At 35.9% G+C, this 22,585-nt stretch overlaps 1 protein-coding gene across 1 annotated transcript in view; it reads right to left on the reverse strand.

Moving 5' to 3' along the window:
* The window catches only part of LOC150097089 (myosin-14-like), a 1,147,103-nt gene that overhangs the window by 655,669 nt on the left and 468,849 nt on the right, over positions 1–22,585 (reverse strand). Inside the window, exon 13 of the mRNA XM_090407039.1 lies at positions 12,895–13,059. Within this exon, the coding sequence (XP_090263165.1) occupies positions 12,895–13,059 (165 nt within the window). The remainder of the gene's footprint in view (positions 1–12,894; positions 13,060–22,585) is intronic.

Genomic DNA, 22,585 nt, shown 5'->3' on the forward strand with positions numbered 1-22,585 from the left:
TATTCTACCTTTAGATGTTTTAATAGAGTGTGTTGTTGAAATCATTATGAAAGGAATAATGGTTGTTTTAACAACCATTATTCTTATAAAATATTCATACAAAACTTAAAATTTGATCAATTGGTCCTATACCTTTCTTTCTTGTTAGAAAGACATCAGAAACGAGTAAGTAAAAGAGATTAGTAAAACAGCATTCAAAACTGACAAGTCATTTGGCATGTTATTTACATCTCAGTCAAAGTTGAATGGACAGGAAATACCCTATTAGAGTTCATAGGGGAAAAAAAGAAAACAGTCATTAGTTATTCTAATTAGACACAAACAGCCTCTGTAGCTCAGTCAGTATAGACGAAGCCCTTAGATCAGAAAGATCTGCATTCAATTCCCATCTATGACATAAGGAACTTTTGTGTGGTCTCTTTCGACTAAAGGTGAGTTAGCTGGTCTCATATGGAGGTGGGGGGGAGGCACCCGGAAACTCAGGTTTTTTGTCCCTCATAACAGGCAAACCACATACAAATAAATAGATTAGACACAAAGATTGCATAATTTATTCAATAAAAAAAAGCTATGAATAGTTAGTCACAATTGCCACTTTTTTTGAATAATTTATATAACCTATCTAATCTAAGTTCCTCGACAGCATCACTGGAACAATAATGAGATAAATTACTCTACAAACAGAAAAAAATCTGAATTAAATTCTCATCATGATGGAGGAGTCAGTATATGAGCATTTTTCAACTGAAAATGAGTTAAACAATCTCATATAGAGATGGCAGGGTTTTTCCAACCCCCCCCCCTCAGGAAAAGGGGAAAAAAAGAAAGAAAATGCATTTTCATTGCATGTACAGGCAAACTAGCCAGACAGCACATAAGATTAAATAGACTAAAATAATACTGGTGGATAGACCATATAGACCATAGATAGTGATAGTTACAAAGTGCAGTGGAGGGCGGTTGATGGAGAGATATCAGAGAGTAGTTTATTCAGTAGTGGAGTCCAAAAGAAGGCCTGTTACTAGTGGTGTGCCACAGGGTTTTGTTATTGGACCACTGCTTTTTAATTTGTTCATTAATGATATAGGAAAGGATCTGAAAAGAACTGTTCATTTATTTGCTGATGATGCAAAGTTGGGTAGAGCAATAGTGAATGCACATGATGTCAAAATTTTGTAGGATGATTTGGATAGATTTGCAGTCTGGACTAATGAGAATGGATATCAGTTAATGTAGAAAAGTGTAAGGTTATGCATTTTGGGGTGAAAATATTAGCAGCAGTATATCACATTGGTGGGACTGTACTCAAGGAGACTGACGAAGCCAGAGATTTGGGTGAGTTGGTGGATAGGGAATTGAAGTTTAGGGGGCACATAGCAAAAGTGGCTAAATCAGCTCATCAGATCACTTGGTTACTTATTTTATTTATTTATTTATTTATGCTTACGGCTACATGAAAACTGGTAAGTGAAAAGTACAATCACAATTTCCAGAAACAAATGATGAAAATCTTAACGTATAAAAGTTCATTACATAAAAGGCACAACCTGCTTTCTAAGTCTTTCCTTTTTTTAAAAAATATAAAGAAAAAGTATCTTGTCATAATTAGCCCGGGACAATTATCATCCTGCTGCATGTTCTCACAACACTTCACAACATAAAAGTAGCTGTAACCGAGGTTTAAGTAGAGAGCAGTTGTGTCTTGTGTGAGAAAACTTAATCCATTACAGGAGGCCCATTTCACACTGTATCATCGTCTTCTAACATGAGGAGGAGTTCTGCTGATACTATGACGAGGACTATGAGAGTAACTACGAGAATAACTTCTTCATGGTGAGATGGGACCATGATCTTCTGTTTCCTCCATAACCATCGCCACCATCATACCAACTACAGGTCAAGGTCCAGGCTGGAAAGCCAATTCAAGGCCTCACTTGGTTACTGAAGAATACTTTGATGAGCAGAGATAAGCAAGTTATTGTTCCTCTTTATCGAGTCTTGATAAGACTCCATCTTGACTACTGTGCCCAGATCTGGGCCCCTGGGTTTCTTCTTGATGTGGAGGAAGTTGAGACGATCCAGAGGAAAGTGATCAAGATGATAGCTGGTCTACGGAATGAACCTTACGAGAACAGGTTGAAGATCTGTGGTTTACAGAAATTGGTTGATAGGAGGAAAAGGGGTGATATGATTGAGACATTCAAATTACTGAAGGGTTTTTACAAGATTAATTCAGAGGAAATTTTTCAGAACAGGTCTGATGATGGGAAAACTAGGGGCCATCCATGGAAACTGAGCAAGAGTGCAGTTAGCAAGGGTGTTAGAACTAGGTTTTTTACTTGGAGAGTGGTGAGTGAATGAGTGGAATAAGCTGCCAGAGTTTGTTTTGGGTGCCATAGCTGTAAATGAGTTCAGAACAAAGTATGATAGATACTGTGCAAAATGCCGAATAGTTGTTCTTGATATGATGTTTAGGGCCTTCCTCGATGAGTCTAAGGACTCCTTGGAGTTGCCCGTAATAATATTGTAATAATTAACCAATGTTTCCATTGAATTCTAATAGTAACTTTTACTGTTCACTTAAATGTGAATGAAATGTTTGTAGCAAATGCATGCAACATGACGCATACCAATTTTGAATGTTGTTTAAATTATCTCTTGAATTCTAACTCCCACAATTTCTAGTAAGAAATTGTGAGAGTTAGAATTAGAGAGTTAGCAAGGAAGAAATATACCAAAGTAATTGATTAAATTATATGTTTTACATGAGCTAACTGTTATTCATTTCATAATAATATGAATGCCCAGAGTATCAGAAATAAAGGAGATAAAATTGTTGCAGTGATACTCTTGGCATTCATATGGATTTGTTTATTTGCTCCAAAACAGTTGGAATGAGTAAAGCATGGTTGCACAAGAATGATATTCTGCTTTGTATTTCCATTCCAGGCAGAATATCGTGGGCAAATTCATGAGTGTCTGCAGAGAGTATGGTGGAGGAGAAATGTGGTTAGCGAACAGGAGGTATATGAGGAATTAAGTATACCTTATGTTAATAAGACAGTAGGACCTGGCATTATATTACACTTATCATCATCAAATTCCTGACATGTACTCTCAAGGGGTGTACAGGATATGATAATACTACATGAAAAATTTACATCATTACTAACTTGAGAGGAGACCTCCACATAGCCTTTAAAGGAATGCGGAGAACCGACCAGGGCTTATGACCTAATGTCCAATCCTCACCTTCTCGTGGTGCACCCTGTGGGGTATCTACCTGGATACTGAACGAACGACGATGGGCTGACAATTTGGGATTTAGCCGACCAAATTGTATTCTTATTGGCTTAAACCAATGTAGAAATGATGGTATATTACACTTATATTTGTATTACTTTTATATTATATTATATTACCATTATTATATTACACAACATATTACTCTTAAATAAACTCATAACAGTGTCATGAGTTTATTTATGAAGAGGAATCTCTTCTTACATTTATCTAGAGAAACTAAATTAATGATACAGATAACTTATGTGAAAAATTATTTATTACCATAAAATTTTCCCACACATTCCATAGACATCCTGAGTATGAAATAAGTGAAACAGAGAGCACACACATAATTCAATATAGAAAATTCAGCAAAATATCATCAATTCAGTAGGGCAAAAAAGTTCAATTAATATTAAAGTTCAAATAGTGTAAATAAAATAAATTAAATAAAAATAAATAAAATTAATTACGATGAGAGAGTCAAAGAGTACTATTTCTGATAAAAGGGGTAAACATATTAAGATCAAGGTAATGAAATAATACCTAACAACTCAGTAATTGTCATTCTAAATGAAACCCGCTTTGTGCAGACAAGTTGAAAAATATTTGAACTATCCACAAGATTTCTTTCTTTCTTTGATCTATAAAGAAAAATTTTCCCCTTTGGCCTTTCTCTGCAATTTACAGATTCTGAACTCCTGTAGTTTTTTGATACTTCGGGTAATGTAAAATATTTGTTGCTGTTCTTTACAAAGAATACAAAAATTACATCGTGAAAATCAGAGCATTCCAGGCATGCATTACCTCTAAACAGAGTACACTATAAGAAAATTAAGTCTTGCAAGAATTAGACCTCTTATGGAAAGGAAAGACTCCACATGCCATAGTTATTTTAAATTTTGATTTATTTTTTATTTTTCATTTTTTTAAATTTTTATCTTTATTTTTTAGCATTTGTTATCTTTCATTATTTTTAACCTTTGATTATTATTTATTTTTACTTTTGGAATGCATTACCTGAGAGAGTGGTTGGAGTGGGGATGATAGATTTTGTATTTCCTAAAAACGACCTCCCATAATGAGTCTTTTGACTCCATGGAGGCCTGGATGATGATAATAATAATAATACTCGTAATGATTTTTATTATATTATATATATATATATATATATATATATATATATATATATATATATATATATGTGAAGAAAGTTTTTTTACCTTGGGTATAATATATGTTAAAGATACCAAGCTATTTTAAACCTGGTTTTACTCCATTTCCCAAGCAAACAAACAGACAAATAAGTCAAGTTTGCGCATGCACGTAGTGTGAGTCTAACTGACCCACAAGGTAGTGCAAGTCTAGGCAACTTGTGGTAAAGGTGTCTGCACAAAGCAGGTTTCACATTGAATGACAATTACAAAGTTGTCAAGTATTATTACATTACCCTATATCGGAGATCCCAATAATCTTCAGATTATTGGGATCTCCAAGAAGTGGTCGATATCTAGAGAGATTGCTGTTTTCTGAATGAGTCAGTGTGTTAATTGCAGAGAAACTAGAATTTCCAGAGTGGATGGTAGCAGGGGCAGCCTCTTGTGGGAATGGATGGTTGGGGGAAGAGGGATGACATCAGGTAACACTGAATCCAGTGGGGTCCAGAGGGGATAACCATAGGTATAGAAGTAGTGCCATTTTTATGCTTTATACTAATGCCAGGAGTATCCAAAATAAAGGAGATGAATTGGGGGCCCTGATAGCATCAGCCTGGCCAAAGATTATTGGGATCTCTGAGACGTGGTTGACGGAAGATGATATAATAACAGGAATAGAAGTAGCAGGGTACAACATTTTTCAGCAGGATAGGAAGGGAAAATGCAGTGGTGGAGTACTGCTTATGTCCTCTAACAGTGGAAGCTTTGGATGGCAGTGACACTAATGGTTTCGAAAGCATATGGTATGAGGTAGAAGTGGGAAAGACACGATATTTAGTTGGATGTTGCTACAAGCTAAGGAGCACAGAGGGTGGGGAGCAGGAGATGTTTAGGCAGTTGAGCTTGACAACTGCAAGAAGAATGCTTGTTATGGGAGATTTTAACTACAGTAGTATAAGTTGGGAAGAAGAAAATGCATGTAGTAATAAGGGAAGGAAATTTCTAGAATTGTTGAGGGACAAATATCTTGGGCTACATGTAATACAGGGAACAAGAGGTTCAAGAGTTTTGGATTTGGTCATACTATCAGAAGAGCTGATAATAACTGAAATGACATCTCTTTCCCCAGTTGAAGATAATGACCATGTGGTTTTGACTTGGAAGATGAATAGACATGCAACAGTATCAAAGAAAAGGAAATATATGTGGAATTATAAGGTGGGTGATTATAATAGCCTTAGATATCGACTTGGGGCAGTTCCATGGAGGGCAGAATTGGAATGCCAGGATATCATTAGTGCTTGGGAAATTGTGAAGGAATATTTGTTAGCAGCAATAGTAAGCTGTATTACATGAAAAAAGAATAGGACACAATTTGGTGAAAAAGTGGATGACAAACAATATCAAACTGGAACTGCAGGTGAAAAAGAGGTTATAGAAGAGATGTAAGGAGAGAGATGGAGAGCAGATGCATGAAAATGTAAGACTCAGCCCAGGAGAGTGGCGGGTGTGGTGGGGGAGGGCAGAACTGGAATATGGGAAGAGATTGGCATTAAGATCCAAGAGAAATTCCTGGGGAATTTTTTAGCTGTGTGGCCAGTGAGAGGAGAAATGATTGTGGAAAAATGACATTGTGGGATAAAAACGGGAATAGAGTGACTGATATGGAGGACATAGTGGAGTTTTTTGATGAACACTTTATTGGAGTATTTCATCCTGGGGAATAAATTAATGACACAAAGAAATCATATACTTGGTTTAATCCTTTATCCAAGTGTAAGCAAACAAAGTTTGCCTGAAATATAATCAGGACTAGGCAACTCGTATATAGAAGCTAATGACTTCACATCACTCGCCTTAGTATCCCATTATGCAAAGCACATATCCTTACAGGTATGTACAATGCTATGCATTATGGGAAGGGTCACCACCCATGCCAGTTTTGACCTTTATCGAGGTGAAAAAAGTAAAGGGTTGCTCATCATAGGCCTAGAGTAGTTAGTATAGAGGTGCAAGAGAGCCTGATAGTATTAGGAGAAAAAAGGACAGATAGATAGCATGAGAGAGAGAGAAAAGGCCTCAGCTCTTTTATATCATCATATAGCCAAAGGCCATCAGTTTTACTTTTTCACCAATCTCATATAGATGAACAACCAAAAGGCCAATTAAAACTAAAGCGCAAAGATGACTGATACCCAGGTGGTTAGCTCCATCTGGGTTAATCACCTTGAGTTGGCCTTCTCTGCCTGGGATTGCTCTCCAGTCAATCCTGCAATTGACTATAATACTACATTGAATTAAGAGGATGGAACTATTTAAAAACCTCTCATAGCAAGAACAGACAGAATTTTATCTCCCCCTGGTGAATATTGCATAATGGGTGGTCTACACCATCTAGTGATAAATTTGATATCTCCTAGAATTGTTCTTTCTAAATACAAAAAATGTCTGACTGGACAATAAAATTTCTACAATACAATATTATAAAGCATTCGAATGTCATATTGCTGGTTTTCAAATCTATGTTTTTTTCTAACCTTCCATAAATGGTATTTTAATTCATTAATTATAAAAATCAAAATTCTCTTCCCATTGCTAACAGGTGCTGGGTATTGTAAAAAAATAACCTGTTCTGTTGTAAATAGTGGCATACCCAACACATTACATAATCTGTTCCGAATATGTAGAGCAAGAGGGCAGCTGTAGAATGCATGTTCTACTGTATCCAACTGGTAACAGATGTCACAGATTGGATCTCAGAGGTTAAAGTACCTCCATTTGATGGTATTGACTGGAAGGTGGCCATATTCAATGCTCCAAGCAAGATCCCTCCTGTTAGGATATCCTTGTAACTTCATCAAGTTATGAAACAAAATATTGTTATCAGTACCCAACTGTAGAACTTCACAGCGAAAGAGATTAAAGATTTCTTTATACCAAATTTTATAATAAATTTAGTTTAATCCTTGATCCAAGTGAGAACAAACAAAGTTTGCGCCTGAAAATATCTTCAGGACTGTAGCAAGGTGGTGCAACTGTTGGCAACCTGGAGCAAAGGTGGACCAAGTTCTCATCACTCCTTGTCTCAGTATCTCCTACCATGCAAAGCACATGTCCTTGCGGACATGTATAATGCTATGCATTGAGGGAAGGGCCACTACCTAGACCGGTTTCGAACTTTATTGAGGTCTCGTCAGTGGGAGGCAGACCCTGACGTGGTGACACTAAGGCAGAAGTAATAGAGAGGTTATATTGACCTATATGAGTTGCCAACCGGTGTACCATCTTATTATTAAATTACTCTGGATTTAGAGAAAGATGTTGGAAGTTTATTTTGCACTTGGTTAGACTATAATAAATTTAGTTTAATCCTTTATCCAAGCATGAGCAAACAAAGTTTGCGCCTGAAAATATCTTCAGCACTGTAGCAAGGTGGTGCAAATGTTGGCAACTCGGAGGGTCGTGGCCCTTCCCTCAATGCATTGCATTATACATGTCTGTGAGTTGCATCACCTTGCTACAGTCCTGAAGATATTTTCAGGTGCAAACTTTGTTTGCTCACACTTGGATAAAGGATTAAACTAAATTTATTAATATTCTACCAAGTGCAAAATAAACTTCCAACATCTTTCTCTAAATCCAGAGTAATTTAATAATAAGGTGGTACGCCGGTTGACAACTCATATAGGTAAATATGACCTCTCTATTTCTTTTAACTCTTTCTTTTAAGGTTACACGATGATCAGCATTCATGTTTATGAATTTAGGGACACAAAACACATGTGTTGAAAAGATTATTTTACTGATTAATAATAAAATAATTTATTGAGGTCTTGTCAGTGGGAGGCAGACCCAGAAGTGGTGACACTAAGGCAGAAGCAATAGAGAGGTCATATAGGTGAGTATGACCTCTCTATTGCTTCTGCCTTAGTGTCATCACCTCTGGGTCTGCCTCCCACTCATGAGACCTCAATAAAGGTCGAAACCAGTTTGGGTAGTGGTCCTTCCCTCAATGCATAGCATTATACATGTCCGCAAGGACATGTGCTTTGCATGGTGGGAGATACTGAGACAAGGAGTGATGAGATCTTGATCCACCTCTGCTCCAAGTTGCCAACAGTTGCACCACCTTGCTACAGTCCTGAAGATATTTTCAGGTGCAAATTTTGTTTGTTCACACTTGGATAAAGGATTAAACTATATTTATTATAGTCTAACCAAGTGCAAAATAAACTTCCAATACCAAATTTTACTTTTTTTACTATTATAATAATGGAATTAACTCACATCAATTATTCTTTATTTGTAGAATTTTCACCTGAGTATCACAGGCATCATCAGCTAATTACAGGTACAAGGCTAATTAAACAATAACTGTTATATTCACAAAGCGCCACCTATTATAATCTGAGTAGCTAAGGTTAAATTTCCTAAATTTATTTAATTATTATTATTTATTTTTATTTATTTATTTTATTTTATTATTTTTTTAATATATATATGTGTGTGTGTGTGTGTGTACAATTATATGTTAGGAAAGATTTGCTGCTTTATAAAGTGCTATCTCCTACAAGGGGATGAGACGTAGACCATTGGATCTGTTTAGGTTAGGGGAGTGAAGTAATGTTTCACAAGTTTCTTTGTATAGCCTCCATTAGTGACCGACTTTTGTGAATGGCTTTTGTCTTGTTCCACTTAACTCTATGTCTTGTCTTGTGAAACATTACTTCACTCCCCTAACCTAAACAGATCTGATGGTCTACGTCTTTCCCCCTTGTGGGAGATAGTACTTTATAACGCAGCAAATCTTTCCTAACATATTTTTTGTATACACATATATATATTAAAATAAATAAATAAATAAAAATAAATAAAAATAAATAAAAATAAAAATAAATAATAATAATTAGATAAATTTAGGAAATTTAACCTTAGCTACTTAGGTGGCACTTTGTGAATATAACAGTTATTGTTTAATTAGCCTTGTACCTGTACTGATGATGCCTGTGATACTCAGGTGAAAATTCTACGAATAAAGAAAAATTGACGTGAGTTAATTCCGTTATTATAATAGTTAGTAATATGTCTACTCATGGTATTTCCTTACTGGAACTTTTACTTTTTTTATTGGAAAGAATGTAAATTCCGGAGTGTTTTAGCAGTTAAGTTTTAGAGTTAAGCACAGAGTGTTGTAGTATTCAGGAACAATCTCAGCTTTTGGACCTTTATAATCATTAATTTCAAACAGGGGAAGATGAAAACCCAAGTAGTACAGGAGAAGGTCTGCACATGTGTGATTAGTTTGGATTTTTGAAGCTGTATTGCTTAAATAGCAGAATTTTAAAACTGGAAGTCCAAATCCTCCATGCTTCGTTTATAGCTGAATAAATTCCTTTTTAACTTCTTGGTATCGGCTAGACCAAAAAAAATTGCAGAGGTTTACTATATAATTGCTTTTCTTCAGCTTCTTTGGTGTCTGTGATATTTATTATGTACAAATGAGCAGGAAAGATTATGGTTTTGAGTACTGTAGCTTTAGAAGAAAAAGAGAGTGGTCCTATTTTCCAGTCTTCTAACATTTCCAAGTTCTTGTATATAAGTTCTTGGACTGGTAATATTGGGTAAGTGGAGAAGGGAATTCCAAGTATAATGAGGGGGTTCTCTCTTTGGGGTTAGTCCAAAAGGAATGCCTCCAAGATCCCACTTTCCATAAACTTTTAATTTTATCTTGTCTGCATTAATAATTAATCTGTGGGTTTTGCTGAATTTTTCCCAAATACCAAAAAATATATATATGGAATCATTATCCTTCAAAGTTCCGACTACATCATCGGTGTATGCTAATACCCTATTTTCCTTTTTAGTTGAAGGAACTTATTCCTTGCACAGCATTTGTATTGTTGACTTGTTGTAAGAAAATTCAAGAACTAATGCAAACAGCAGTGGACTGAGAGGGCAACCTTGATTGACTCCTTTTTGAATTTTTACTGGGTCTGACAGGAACCCATTAACTAGGAGGCAGGTGGCTGAATTAGCATAAGCTCCTATGATAACAGATAGCAGTTTTTTACCTACACCAATTTGCTGGAGGATGTGGAATAGAAAGGGATGCCAGACATTATTGAATGCTTGAGTAAGTTCTACTAATAGCACTGCCATCGACTGCTTTTTTTGCATTAACTAAGAGGATTAGATCATGTAGCAGAAGAGATCTTGTCAGTGGGAGCCAGACCCAGAGGTGATACTAAAGTTGAAGTAATGCAGAAGTCATATTTTCATATACGAGTTGCCAAAAGGTGTCACATCTTATTAATAAAATACTCTCGATTACAGATAGTTGTTGGAAGTTTTTCAATTTAGTTATACTATAAATTAAAGATACCAAGAAATTATATACTTGGTTTAAATTATATATTGCACCTGAAATATAATCAGGATTAGGTGTGATAATAAGGTGTAACACCTTTTGGCAACTTGTATATGAAATATCACTTCTGCATTACTTCAAGCTTAGTATCACCTCTGGGTCTGACTCCCACTGATAAGACCTCAATATTACCTATATCGAAACCACTCTGGGTAGTGACCGTTCTCATAATGCATAGCTTTATACATACCCATAAGGATATGTGCTTTGCATTATGGGATACTAAGGCAAGTGATATGAAGTCATTAGCTTCTATATACAAGTTGCCCTAGTCCTGATTATATTTCAGGTGCAAACTTGGTTTGCTTACACTATAATTTCACCACAGGTTTTGAGAGAATGTGCTAATGAACTGATAGCTCAACGGAGCTATCAGTTCATTAGCACATTCTGGCTTTTCGACAAAAGGTTGGCTATGGGAAAGGTTCCCGAGGAATGGAAGGAAGCCATAAGGGCAGTAGCAGACTGGAAGTATCTAATTATAGATACTTCCAGTATTAATGAAACACAACTATTTGTGTTTCATTAATAGTTGTTAAGATCTTGGAGAAATTAGGGAGGAACCATATACAGCATTGGGCAGATGAGGGTAATGTTATCTGTGAGAATCAACATGGATATGTTAAGGAGGTGCTCTTGCTTTGGTAATATGATTGCCTTTTATAATAAAGTGACAAGAGCAGTTGATGAGGGAGTGGCATGTACAGCCATTTTTTTGGATTTTGCAGGGAGGGTTTGATGGGGTGCCTACAACATGATACGCTGATATTTGGGTTTTAGCACATGGGTCTGGATGTTGGATTAGTCAACTGGATTCAGGATTAGCTGTCTGATAGGTATCAGAGAGTTTTGTATGGTGGGACAATATCAAGGTAGCAGAAGGTTAAAAGTCAGGTCCCACAGGGCTCAGTACTGGGACCTGTGTTGTTTAACCTTTATACCAATGACACTGTAAATGGATTGCAGGGGGATATTCAGTTGTTTGCAGATTATATGAAGCTGGGAAGGGGTTATTAGTAATAGTGCAGATGTGGCAGCCCTGCAAGAGGCTGCAAGAGGATTTGAATAAACTAAACAGATCGCAAATGAATGAGAGTTTGGTTTAATGCAGCAAAATGTAAAGTCTTGAAGTTTGGGATACATCGATGAGAGGCTACATGTTCGATTGGAGGAGCTGTGCTGGAAGAAATAGAGGGGAAAAGAGATCTGGGGTGATGATTGATAGAAACCAGAAATTCAGGGAAAATTTTGCAAAGGTGGTGAAAGTAACCCAGAGGATTACTGCTATACTGAGAAGGATGCTGACCTGCAGAGATAAAAGAGTTATTATTCCATTGTGTAAGACTAAACTGTTGAGAGGTAGTTACAGGGCTGACAATGGGGGAGGTCTTTTGTTTGGTGGAACAGCAGGAAGGAGTGATCACAAAGGCCATCCCTGGAAGTTACGAAAGGAAACTGTGAGCAAGAGGTGAGGAGTGCTTTCTTTTTTGGTTGAAGCATGGAATGCATTGCCTGATAAAGTGGTGAGAGCAAAAATGGTCAATTAGTTCAAGCAGTGGTATGATAGATTTTGTGTTTCCTAAGAAGGACCTCCCATAATGAGTCTCTTGACTCCATGGTGGCCTGAATAATGATGAGTAATTTATATATATATATATTTTTTTAAAAATTTACATAACACTATTTGGAACTTGGTATTATTTGATCATTGTTGCCTTACTGATTTAGCATTAAATCATTGATGAATCATTGATTTAGCAGTTCTGTCTTTTGTTTAATTCAATTCAGTTAAGGGACAAACTAAATTAATGATTATTTATTATCTTGAAATATCTGTTTCCATTTCATAATCATTTCATAATGGCATTGCTTTTGTCTGTATCATTAATTTAGTTTGTCCCTTAACACTATCCAACTGATCACATATTATGAAAAATATGTTAATGCTATCAACTACTGAAATGAAACATAATAAACCAAAAATGTAGTTAACTGTTTATGTTTTGCAAGAAACAAATAACATACCTTATCAGCATAATGAAGAATGGAAAAATCAAAATTTCCACGGAAATCTGATTTCACATATTTTGGATGCAGATTATGGGTATTACCAAGTTTATCAGCAAATGTTTTATCATTAGCTTTAGGAAACCAACATTCTTCATCCAACAGAGCTAGAATACCCATTGGCTAAACATTAAAGAAAATTAAAAACATATCAAAATAAAAATAATCATAGAATATCAGATATAATAAGGAAATGGCAAGATATGATTTTTTACTAATAAATTACATAAAAACATATTTTTAAGCACACAATTTGCTTACTGTGCACTTAATTTTTTACATATTTAAAAGCATACAATATTAAAATGATAAACCATACAAGTAAATATTCAATATCTGTATTGAATATTTACAAGTTTGATCTATTTCAAATGCAGAAGTAACTAATGAGAAAGCGCGAAATTTGTATTGGAGGTGAATCTGACCATAATACCATTTATGGTCAGACTCACTTCCAATACCATTATACTATTTCTATTAACACTTGCAAAATAAAAGTGAGGTGAAAATGGTTGAGTGCACAATGGTAACATAAGTATAAAGAGGTGAAAGTGTTGCACAGCAGTAATGAGACATGGCTAACAACTAAAAAAACAGGAAGTTGCATTTAGCCTGAAAAGCTCATGTTAAAAATTTAATGGAGTGGAACAGTACTAAGAAAGAATGAAAAATAATATTTAAATCTTCCAATATTTCATCTGTTGAAGAAATATCACCATGGAGTACAATATGAAACTTGTAACACACACACACACACAGAGGTAACACAAAACTAAGTGGGGAAGAATCTATAGACACCTGTCAAGACAGGAAAGATGTCTATAGTTTGTAAACTGGGAACTTGGAGTATTAGTATTTCCCATATTTTGGAAAGTTTTATGCAACCATATTTATTCAAATTAGGCTATTTTTAAGAGCAGCTGTAGATTCCAAAAACAGTCTTTCTCTTCTAAATTTACTATGATGAAGCATCATGGTCTTTTCCAATTGATTCTGTGAGTCATATGTGCCATATAGTCAATAGCAGATTGACCATAGTCATGACTACATATGTATTTTTATGTTCTTCTATGCAGATGGTAGTTGATCTTCCTGTCTGTCTATAGTAGGCCAACCTGCAGGAACAAGGAACTCTATATACACCTAGAACTCAGAGAAGAGGGTTTTTCTTTAATGGAGTGGATAAGAGTAGCTAATTTTAAGTGGAGCTTGAAAGTAGTGCAAGGATGGTATTTCTTTAAGATTCTGGCTATTTTTTCTCATGTGCCTTGGACATAAGGGATACTGATAGCATTACTAAATTCTTTCTGAAGAGAAGTTCATGGACTGGGGGAAGGATTGATCATGAATAAATAAACTACATAAAGATAAACTATGTAATAATAAACTACATAAACTCAGTAAACTTCAAACTCAATAAATCTCAATAAATCATAAACTACATAAAGATACAGAATAGTCATCACTAAGGCTGACAGGGGAATATTACCCTTATCCTTAATGCCAGTGATAAAATAAGAAAATGGATACCATTCTTAGAGGCCACTCCATATACACTTATTCTTCTTGGTGGCATCACAAAAAAAAAAAAAAAACTTTCAGTTGCTCTGTGCCCCCCCCCCCCCTCCACAGATTACCTAAAATTTAAAAACTAAATTTCTCCCTAAGACCCATAGTAGATACTACTGATTCTCCCTGCTATAAATTATCCAAACAGTTAGCAAAATCTCTCTTATACCCCCCCCCCACACACACACTTACTGGTAATACCACATCATAGATAAAAAAACTCTTCCATTTTAAAAATGCTATTGAAAAACTAATTGTTAATGATACTAATATCCTAGTGAACTTTGACATCTTATTGTTCATCAACATTTCCTTAAATTACACCTTACTGCCTTTAAAAAAAAAAGTTTTTCCTCTTAATATCATCAACCTCTTTCCTTTGCTATTCATTCCTGCTATTTCTTTTGGAAGAACAAAATTTGTATACAGATATAGGACATAAGAGAGATCCCTCTATGGGATCCCCCTCCCTCTAACCCCCCCATTGCCAATTTTTTGAGGAAGATTTTGAAAAAGAAGCTCTTGACTTAGCCCCCTCTCAAACCTTCTATATGGCTAAGATATGTGGATGATATCTTTTCTATTTGGTGTCATGGCCTGGACACATTAGACTCTTTCCTCTGTCATTTAAGTAGCCTTTACCTTAGAATCCAATTCACAATGGAAAAGTCAACTACTAATAGTTTAGCCTTTCTATACATCCTAATACACATACACACACACAGGCAGATACATTTACAAAATTTCTCATCCCCCCCCCCCCTTTCTCAACAATATGGTATCATTAAAATACTAACCAATAGAGTATATAGCCTTGTTCCACTGTAACTTAAGCCTCTCTTGCAGCAGAACTCAATCATATATACAACACCTTTCTATCTAATGGCTACATTTCCCACAACATCAAAAAAAAATCAATCCTTCCCTCAATCCACAACCTTCTCTTCAGAAAGATTTCAGTAATGCTATTGCCATCCCCTATGTCTAAAGAACATCAGATAAAATATTTAGAATCTTAAAGAATTACAGCCTTTGCACAGCTTTCAAGTCCCACTTAAAACTAGATAGCCTTATCCACTGTAATAAGAATGAATTCCATCCTCTCTCAATTCCTAATGTATATAAAGTTCCTTGATCCTGTGAGTTGGTCTACTATGGATAGCCAGGAAGATTAGCCACTATCCACATGGAAGAACATAAAAAATACATCTGCAGTCATGATTATAGTTAATCAGGTCTTGCAGATCATGCTTTGGATACAGCTCATAGAATCAATTGGATAAAGACCACTATGCACAATCGCAGTAAATTTAGAAGAAAAAAACTGTTTTAAGAATCTGCTGCTGCTCTCAAAAATCATCCTAACTTGAATAAATATGGTTACATAAAACTTACCAAAATATGGAAACATTAATACTTTGAGATCCCCGTGTACATCCCAGGCTGCTGACAGATGTTCATAGAGGTTAGCACACCTGTTAGGATTAGTCATTCATCCCCATGTTTCACTTAGTTTTGTGTGGCCTTTGTATATGCATTACAAGTCTCGCATTATACTCCCTAAAGACATCAGATTCTCTGTAGCTGAGATGAAATATTGGAAGAATTAAATATTATTTTTTAAAACTGTTTCAGTACTGTTTCACTCCATTAAACTTTTAACATAAGTTTCTCCTAGCGCTTAAGTCTTAACACATGGATGGCTCAAAGAGCCTTGGAGAGAAGAATGCTCCACATAAAAAAGGGGATAGAATAAGAAATACTAGAATTAGAGAAATGTTTTAAGAATCTGGATACAAGCTACTACACAAAAGTAAGATTAGTAAGATGGTGAAAAAATAAAATCAAATACATTAATAATAATAATAAATAAGTATACATAAATTAAATACAAATTATAAATATAAAATTATAAATTATTATAAATACGATTATAAACACATAATTATAAATACAAAATAAAATTTAAAAGAAACTAGGCATGTTGCTAGCAACAAGATGAGAAGTAGAGATGTATTTGAACAGTGTTATGAAAAGTGTTTTTTGTTTTTCCTAAATCATATATCAAATCCATTGTATAAAATGCTGGTTAGACCACACTTAGACTATTGTTCTCAAATTTGGTCCCCTGGATTTGAAGGGGATAAATTAACTGTGGAAAGGGTACAGAGGCAGAAAACAAAGATGGTTTCAGGACTGTACAATGTCAGTTACGAGGGTCGACTGCAGAGTTTGGTGGATAGAAGAAGGAGAGGTGATATGATTGAGACTTTTAAACTGTTGAGAGGCAGTTACAGGGTAGACATTGGAGAGTTCTTTCACTTGGTGTAATGGTGGGAAAGAGCAATGACAAGGGGCCATCCCTGGAAGTTACAAAAGGAAGCTGTGAACAAGAGAGGGAGAAGTGGTTTCTTTTGCGTGGAGGGTGGTTGAAGCATGGAATGCATTACCTGAGAGAGTGGTTAGAGCAAGAACAGTTAATGAGTTCAAGGAGTGGTATGATAGACTTTGTGTTTCCTAAGAAAAACCTCCCACGATGAGTCTTTTGACTCCATGGAGGCCTGAATAATAATAATATTATGTAGATTTGTATAAGAGTGCTTTTGTGTGATACCCAAACTGGATATAATTATTGTACTATGATATTGTGGTTCCTTCAGTTTTTATCTTGATTAATGTGGAAGTGCTTGTTAATATTACAGAAATGGTAACAGTGGCAGCAAAGAAGCATACTCCAGCAGTACAGAAGGTCTCAACTAAGAGATCAAGTTTTTCCCTGGACTTTTTGCAGTGGACAAGATGGGACATCTCATGTATGCATCCAAAAACATTAAAGATTTATAGTGTTAGATGGAATGATAAAAAGGAACATATTACAGTATGTGAGAAGATCAATGAAAGGCTAGGATATTCCAAAATTGAGAAAGATGTTACCGAGAATAATCACAAAATGGATGGAGTGCTTGTGATGGTAATAATGGAAGTGACATGGAAGAGCTTAGGAAAGAGTTAATGAAAATGAAGAGTCAAGTTAAATGTATGGAGGAAGAAATTACACATATAAAGAAGAGCATAACACGTGTAAATGACAAGGAACGTGATAAGAAGAAGCAAATATCAATGGATAATAGGGTTGCTTTATATGGTGATTCAATCATTAAAGGTGTGGTAAAAGATAAAGTGCATGTCATCCTAGAAAGAAATAAAGTCAATTTATTTCTTTCTAGGATGATATATAACATAACTTTTGCTATCTGACTGATCAGACTGATTGTTCTGTACTCTTTGCATTTGATTGCCTTAGATTTTTTTAGGTATTGGTAGGAATGTCATCTGCTTAAAATCTTTTGGCAGGTGTCCAATTTTATATATTGTGTTATATATGTCAGTCGGTGATCTTATAGCCTTATCGTTTAAAGCCTTTAGATATTCTGCCATCATTCCATCCATTCCTGGAGCTTTTCCTGGTTTCAATTTCCTAATGGTAATTAGGAAATTGAAATTTCCTAATTACCATTAGGAAATTGAAATTTCCTAATGGTAATTACGAAATTTCAATTAGGAAACATTAGGGACTCCATGAAGTTTGGGGTAATAATGGTAATAATAATAATAATGAAAATAGCATAATTTTATACTTTAAGTTTCAATAAGGAAATACTGTGAGTAGATATTAATTATTAATATAATAACGGAATTAACTCATGTAAATTATTCTTTATTCATAGAATTTTCGCCTGAGTATCACAGGCAACATCAGTACAGATACAAAGACTAATTAAACAATAACTGTTATATTCACAAAGCACCACCTAAGTAGCTAAGTTTAAATTTCCTAAATTTATTTTTAAAAAAATTTTCTTTTTAATATATATATCTGTATACAATTACAAATTAGGAAAGATTTGCTGATTTATAGAGTACTACCTCCCACAAGGGGGAAAGACGTAGACCATCGAATCTGTTTAGGTTAGGGGAGTGAAGTAACGTTTCACATGTTTCTTTGTAAAGCCGTTCCATTAGGAACCGACTTTTGTGAATGACTTTTGTCTTCTTCCACTGAGCTCTGTCTGGTGTTGATGGCATGCTCTGCAAGTCCAGACTGTTCAGGTTCAAGGTACTGGATATATGACTTGTGTTCTTCTAATCGGATCAGAGCAGATCTTTCTGTTTGTCCGAAATATGATAACCCCACAAGAGCAGGGAATCTGTAGACACCTGGATAGCTGAGATGATGGAGCTTGTCTTTGGGATACATGAGGAATGTGGAGATTTTTCTGACGGGTCGAAAGGCCACACAAATATTTAGTTGTTTCAACACTTAAGCCATGCATTCACTAATGCCTTGTACATAGGGAATAGGTATATGCGTAGGTCCTTCTGTATCTGAAGAGGATGCTGGAGCACGACTACTTAAAGCTCTTTTTTATGAAGGAATTCATAAAGAAGGATTATAATTGTATACACATATATATTTATATATATTTAAAAAAAAGTTTTTTTTTTTTAAATAAATTCAGGAAATTTAGGTGGGCTTTGTGAATATAACAGTTATTGTTTAATTAGCCTTTGTGCCTAAACTGATGATGCCTGTGATACTCAGGCGAAAATTCTACGAATAAAGAATAATTTACGTAAGTTAATTCCATTATTATATTAGTAAGTAATATTTTTATACTCCCATGATGAGTCTTTTAACTTCATGGAGGTTACTGAAAATAAGAAAAATATTCTTTCTTCAGTGCCTGCTCAGTGGAACAAATTGTCAAGGCTCTATGGTTAAGGGTGCTGATGACCCCTAGTTTTTGTGTTCGATGGTGGTCTGAATTTTTATGGATATAGTGGACTGGTGTGTGTGTGTGTGTGTGGGTGGGGGGTTGTAGACTGTGAATGAAAGGCAACCTAAGGGAAGACGCATGAAAAGTGTCTAGAAAAGGAAGAGAGCTATTGTTCTCAATCGCAATGGCAAATTGGATATTTTTGTGTTGTTCAATCAAGTGGCTTGGGAAAGTATTTAACGTTTCGTATTGTACGCAGAGCCGGATTTAGACTTGCCGAGGCCCTAAGCTATACAAAACCCAGAGGCCCCCTACTGTTTTAAATTACATCAGCTGGTCTTTTTTGTTTTTTTATTTGAGGCCCCGGCAGATTGCGAGGCCCTAAGCTGCAGCTTTTTTAGCTTATACGTAAATCCGGCACTGATTGTATGCGCTCTGTTCTTTGTCTAATATAATTGGAATCAGTTGATTATAGTTTGTGACAGTTTTTTACTTTTTAGTGCCTTACATCAATTATGTACCCTGTAGATGCCAAAAGACTTATATGGTATATGGTTATATAGTTGATGAAACTAGTTATACCAACTAGTTTCATCAACTAGTTGGTGAAACTAGTTGGTATAACATAGTTGTTTATTATATGTACATGATCAATATAGTCCCATTAGAAGTCATTCCAGAGCTTTTATAGTCAAGAAAATTAAACGTTTTTTAACATTATTATGTTATTTTATTCATTTTTTTTCATGAGAGGTGAGACTAGGGTAAATGATTAACAAAGCATTTAGATTTATCTTACTTTTGTGTAGTGTCATGTAACTTGTGCCCTGTGCATATGTTTGTTTTCCTGATGATGGTCTCAAGAAGTCAAAACGTCAATTGATATTTTCATAATTTACGTATACCACATATTATTATTATTATTATTATTATTCAGGCCTCCATGGAGTCAAAAGACTCATCATGGGAGGTCCTTCCTAAGAACATAAAGTCTGTCAAGACTCATCGAGGGGAGGTTCCCCCCTAAGAAACACAAAGTCTATCATACCACTCCTTAAACTCATTGACCGTTCTCGCCCTCACCACTCTATCAGGCAATGCATTCCACGGCTCAACCACCCTCCATGCAAAGAAACCACTCCTCAACCTCTTGCTCACAGTTTCCTTTCGTAACTTCCAGGGATGGCCTCGTCATCTCCTTCCAGCTGTTCAACCAAGTGAAAGAACTCCCCAGTGTCAACCCTGTAACCACCTCTCAACAGTTTAAAAGTCTCAATCATATTACCTCTCCTTCTTCTATCCGCCAAACTCTGCAGTCCACATTCCATAAGCCGATTCTCATAACTATCCTTGTACAGTCCTGAGACCATCTTTGTCATCCGTCTTTGTATCTTTTCCACAGTTAATTTAACCCCTTCAAATCCTGTGGACCAAATCTGAGAACAATAATCCAAGTGTGGTCTGATCAGAGATTTACACAACAGAATGATAACCTTCTTATCTCTGCAGATCAGTGTCCTTCTCATAATTGCAGCAATCCTCTGGGTTACCTTCACCACCTTTGCAATATGTCCCCTAAACTTCAGGTTTCTATCAATCATCAACCCCAAATCTCTTGTTTCCCCAACTTCCTCCAGTATAACTCCTCCCATAGAGTATGCAGCATTCCATTGATGTTTCCCAAACCTCAAGACCTTACATTTTGCTGCATTAAACCAACCCCCATTCATTTGCCCATCTATCTAGCTTATTCAAATCCTCTTGCAGGGCTACCACATCTGCACTATTACTAATAATCCTTTCAAGTTTCGAATCATCTGCAAACAACTGAATATCATCTTGCAATCCACTGGCAATGTCATTGATATAAAGATTAAACAATATAGGTCCTAGTACTGAGCCCTGTGGGACCCCACTTGTAACCTTCTGTCTCCTTGAAACTGCTCCACCATACACAACTCTCTGATACCTATCAGACAGCCAATCCTGAATCCAGTTGACCAATCTGACATCCAGACCCATGTGTTGCAACTTAAATATCAGCTTATCATGTGGCACCCTGTCAAATGCCTTTGCTAACTATAAGAAAATTGCAGTATATGCCTTTCCCTAATCTAATGTTCTTGTAACTTTATTATAAAAGGCTAGCATATTGCTAAAACAAGTGCGCCCTTTCGCAAATCCATGTTGACTCTCACAGATAACATTACCCTCATCTGCCCAGTGCTGTATACGGTCCCTCACTACTTTCTCCAAGATCTTAACAACTACTGATGACACACAGACTGGTCTATAATTAGACACTTCCAGTCTGTTACCACCCTTATGCAATGGCACTATCCTACCTTCCTTCCATTCCCTGGGCACAAAGCCAAACTTTCATTGAAAAGCGAGGTTAAAGGCACTGTGAGTTCCCTAGCACATTCTCTCAAAACTCGTGGTGAAATACCATCCAGTCCCAAAGCTTTATTGACACCCAGAGTTCTCAGTATCTGAAACACACTCTCCTCCTGTACCTCTAAACCTTGAACCTGCCCTATCCCTCTAGCATTAAAACTGACTCCTCCAGGATGAAATACTCCAATAAAGTGTTCATGGAACAATTCCACTATGTCCTCTGCATCAGTCACTCTATTCCCATTTTTATCCCACAATATCATTCTTCCACAGTCATTTCTCCTCCTACTGACCACACAGCTAAAAAATTCCCTAGGATTTTCTTTGGATCTTAGGGCCAATATCCTCTCATATTCCAGTTTTGCTTTCCTTACCACACTAGTCACTCTTCTGGCCTGTGTCTTATATTCTTCACGCATCCTCTCTTCACCTGTCTCCTTATATCTCTTCCATAGCCTCTTTTTCACATGCAATTCCTGTTTAATATTGTTTGTCATCCACTTAACTCCAAATTGTATCCTCTTCTTCACTCGTGTTATACAACTTACCATTGCTGCTAACAAATATTCTTTTACAATTTCCCATGCACTAACGATATCCCGGCATTCCAATTCCTCGCTCCATGAAACTTCCCGAAGTTGACGTCTAACACTATTATAATCACCTGCATTATAATTCCAGATAAGTTCCTGTCTCTTTGATACTCCTGCATGTCTATTCATTTTCCAAGTCAAAACCATATGGTCACTCTCTCCAACTGGTAGGAGAGATGTCATCTCAGTTATTATCAACTCTTCTGATTCTATAACCAAATCTAAAACTCTTGAACGACTTGTTCCCTCTGTTACATGTTGCCTAAGACATTTGTCCCTTTAGAATAATAGAAATTCAATTCCACTACTGCA

This window comes from Typopeltis vanoorti, chromosome 17 (assembly GCF_054136105.1).
Source record: "Typopeltis vanoorti isolate ZY-2024b chromosome 17, IOZ_Tvanoo_1.0, whole genome shotgun sequence".
In the NCBI taxonomy this organism is placed as follows: Eukaryota; Metazoa; Arthropoda; class Arachnida; order Uropygi; family Thelyphonidae; genus Typopeltis; species Typopeltis vanoorti.